The sequence below is a fragment of the Onychomys torridus genome, chromosome 20 (genome assembly GCF_903995425.1).
Source record: "Onychomys torridus chromosome 20, mOncTor1.1, whole genome shotgun sequence".
In the NCBI taxonomy this organism is placed as follows: Eukaryota; Metazoa; Chordata; class Mammalia; order Rodentia; family Cricetidae; genus Onychomys; species Onychomys torridus.
Genome location: NC_050462.1, coordinates 46,794,844 through 46,798,769, shown reverse-complemented (window position 1 = coordinate 46,798,769; position 3,926 = coordinate 46,794,844). Strand labels below are relative to the sequence as shown.

Sequence of the window (3,926 nt, the reverse complement as noted above, 5' to 3'; positions counted from 1 at the left end):
GCAGAAATCAAATTCAGAGCCTTATTTTTATATGCATATGTGTGTGTGAAGGTGTTGGGTACCCTGGAACTGGAGTTTTAGATGGTTGTGAGCTGCTGTGTGGTTGCTGGGAATTGAACTCATGTCCTCTGAAAGAGCAGCCAGTGCTCTTAACCACTGAGCCATCTCTCCAGCCTGACGACCCTACCAGGTCATGATGGTTGCTCATTATCTGTGGTGACTCACTCAAACCTTCCTCCCTGATCTCTAGCAGAGGAGTGTTTGCCTTGCTTAGCTGCTGAACCCCAGTCTTCACTGTGTGTACACAGACATGGGGATCCCATGGATCTCTCTGACAGCCTTAGCATGATTAGAAAGTTGCATCCAATGTCTGTGGCCTCATCTCAGCTTTATTGCTTGGGTTTGATGGAATGGCAACGTGCAAAGCTGTGCCCAAGTACAGCAGATTCCCAGTCCCAGCAAGAGCTGGACCATGTGTTCACACTCTGCTTCTGCTCATGCACACAGTGTGGTGTTGAAGGCTTGCTTGTCCAGCCGGCAGCAGGCTGAACTCTTCCTAAGAGCTGCAGGGCAGAGACCAGGCCATCCTGCAAAGCCCTGTCTAAGCAGTTAGTTGAATCTGGCTGGAGAAAAAGCCAGACTACAGACGAAGCTGCAGGTCACAGCAATTAGGCCCCAGACACCAGCCAAAAGGCTATGACTGGTTGACGAATTTGGGAACAGGATCTTGTGGTGATCTATTCTGTCCCCTAATAAACTTATCTGGGGATCAGAGGACAGAGTAAGTCACTAGATTAGACATAGAGGTCAGGCAGTGGTGGCACACACCTTTAATCCCAGTACTTGAGATCTCATGCCTTTGCTTGGAAAGCACACAGGCCTTTAATCCCAGGAAGTGACATGGCTGGGTGGAGAATGGTATATAAGGTGTGAGGAGACAAGAACTAGGGCAGTTCAACTGAGACCCTCAGGGGTGAGGATTCAGAGGCTTTCAGTCTGAGGATTCGTGGAAATAGGATCAGCTGAGGAACTGGCAAGGTGAGGTTGTCTGTGGCTTGTTCTGTTTCTCTGATCTTTCAGCCTTCATCCCAATATCTGGCTCCAGATTTTTTATTAATAAGACACTTTAGCAATTTGTGTTGCAGGATCTGGCATAGACACCCCCAGAAATGAGAAAAGAAGGGACCAAGTCTATAAGAAATGGCAATAAATGTAGCAGGAGGCGGTGATGTCAGGCCAGGGGTCTTAGGTGAGGCCTAGCTGGCTCAGACCTTGCTGTATGGACAACTCTAAAACTGCTTCCCGTGGGCTGTGTTCTGAAGAGCACAGAAGGCACAACTGAGGCAATGTCTATTCCCTTCCTCATAAAGTCCCAATGGCAAACCAAAGTTCTCTTCCACCAGAGCACGCGTAAGTGGCTATGAACAGGAGTGTGGGTGGCCCTAAACACAGATGATGGTTTTCCCTGCTTAGATGGGCCCCGTCCCCCACTGCCCCCCAGTTTATACTCTCTAGCCCCTCCCTGAGGCCCTGAGGACATTAGGGCAGAATTGCCTGTAATTGGCTGGGAGTGGTGGTTGGATACTCTGATGAGGACCCAGGCCCTTCTATCCCTCACGAGGGAAAGTCAAAAATCAACCAGCCCAGCTGTGGTGGTCTTTGGCACGCAGGCCCTGGTGAACGAGGGACGGCTGTAGTTAGGCTCAGAAGACAATCTGGTACATCTCAACCATCAACCCTCATCTTTTGCACCTTTTAAATTGGGCCCCAAGAAATGAGAATGGGGGGGGATGCAAAATGACTCAACAGGTAAAGGAGCTTGCCCTCAGACCCGGGGACCCAAATTTGATCAACAGAACCCACCGTGGAATGAGAGCAGTGACCCAGGAACATTGTCTCCTGACCTTCACACATCTCTCTGTCTCTGTCTCTCTGTCTCTCTGTCTCTCTGTCTCTGTCTCTCTGTCTCTGTCTCTCTCTCTCACACACACACACACACACACACACACACACACACACACCACAATAAAACAAAAATTAAGAAAAGAGAATGACAATTCTCAACCTGGTGTCCTCATTCTGTGTCCCCAGACTTCTGTTCCACTTCCATATAGTCACAGGAACCCCCAAATTCCTGTAGTCCAGCCAGCGAAAGCTCAGACAGCTCCAGGAGGTGTAGACCCTGTCCAGTTCCCTGTCTCATGAACAGGGGAGATGGTTGTTTCTCTACAAATATTTCCCCACTTGTACTGATTGTTCAAACCTTTGGCCTCAAGAGACCTTGGCACGGACTGCATGTCCTTGCGAAGTCCATCTTCAGATCGCAAAAGGAGCCACAGAAACCTGGAGGCAAGAAAACCTCGAAGCCAGGCAAGAACTTTGCAGCCTGAGGTAACCACTATAAGCTCAAGTCCAGCATGAACTGCATAGTGAGTTCTGGGCCAGCTGGAGCTTTGAATTCTTCTTAACCCCCCTTAAAGGCTCCAAACACAGCAATTCCAATTCAGAAGCAGCTTTTTATTTCTCTTACCAGTTTAAGAATTAACAGACGCAGACTGTGATGGTGGCTTAGTGGTGGACTGCTAGTCTAGTATTCCTGAGGCCCTGGGTTCAATCCCAACACTACAAAACAAATGTGGTGGCACAGGTCTATAATCTAGCGCTTAGAAGGTGGAAGTAGGAGTCTCATAAATTTGAGGCTAGCCTGGGCTAAGGAAGTTCAGGGGCTACACAGCAAGACTCTCTCAAAATATCAAAACAAATCCAGATATGGTGTCATATGCTTTTAATCCCAGTACTTGGAGGCAAAGGCAGGTGGATGTCTGAGTTCCAGGCCAGCCAGGGTTACACAGTGAGACCCCACCTCAAAAGCAAAACAAAACAAAGCTCCCCCCACCAATATCTCAAAGCAAATGAAAATGAACACAATCAAGGTACAGCATTCATTTGAGGAATTAGTAAGTGTTAAGTAGGTGAAGAGAGAAATTGCAATACCCATAGCATTTAAAAACTAAAAGATGTGTCTGCTCACTAGGCTCAAAGGAAGAAAATGCATTAATCATAAAATATTGCCATTATGTAGCTTCATGCGATGCATGGTCTCTGCATACAGACCTACTAAGGCCTATGAGAAAGTACACGTGATGTCTCTGAGGCCTTGTCTATCCAAAATAAGCCTGAAAATAGTTTAGCAGAAGGCTGGCAAAAAAACGATTCAGAATGACTGAAAACCGAGCAACGATGTATATTTGATCTTCTATGGAGAGTGTGGCGTTCTGAACTTCTGGGCTTTTTATCATCCTGTTGCGTACTTGCTCCAAATGTTCCCAAGACTCAATGGTGCACTTCTGGGTGACGTTGACTGCAGAAGCCTTGAACTCTCTCACCACATCAATGGAAGGGAGCTTCTCAGCAAATTCAACAAGCAGAGACCCAAGCTCATAGAACACCTGGCCTTCTCCAGAGGTACATGTCTCAGGCAGGGTCACTGAGCGTCTAGCCCTCTTCAGTTCCCCAGGGGATCCCCCAGGGCCCCTCAGAATGGCTTCGTTATTGCCAATCTCTTCTTCCTTGGTGCGCTTTTGAGTCTCGAGGACCAGGGTTTCAGTGTTGTCTTTCCCTCCCGCTCTACTGAGCTGAAGCTGCAGAGAGCGGACCTCAGCAGGGCAGCCAATGTCCTCCAAGGCCACTCTTAGTGCTAAGAGGGACAAATACTCAGGGAAGGGGGCCAAGGAGGGTACTGCGTACAGGAGGTCCTGGCAGGTGCCAGGGGCTGGAGGAGGGATCTTCCCGGATCGCACATTTGATGCAGGTTCAGTCGCTGTGATAGCCTGCTGAAGGGTCAGGACGCCATTCTGGGTAGTCCTTGGAAAGGCGGCCACTGAGGACAGTAGGACGCAGCCAAGGAGCAATGCAGCCTGGATCAT

The 3,926-nt window shown here is 48.8% G+C and overlaps 1 protein-coding gene across 1 annotated transcript; it reads right to left on the bottom strand.

Annotated features, from left to right (window-relative positions):
- Positions 1–3,078: 3,078 nt before the first annotated feature.
- On the bottom strand, positions 3,079–3,926 carry LOC118570877 (apolipoprotein F-like). The gene has a single exon (XM_036169587.1). It carries the CDS (start codon positions 3,924–3,926, stop codon positions 3,162–3,164), a length of 765 nt encoding a protein of 254 aa, XP_036025480.1. The 3' UTR covers positions 3,079–3,161.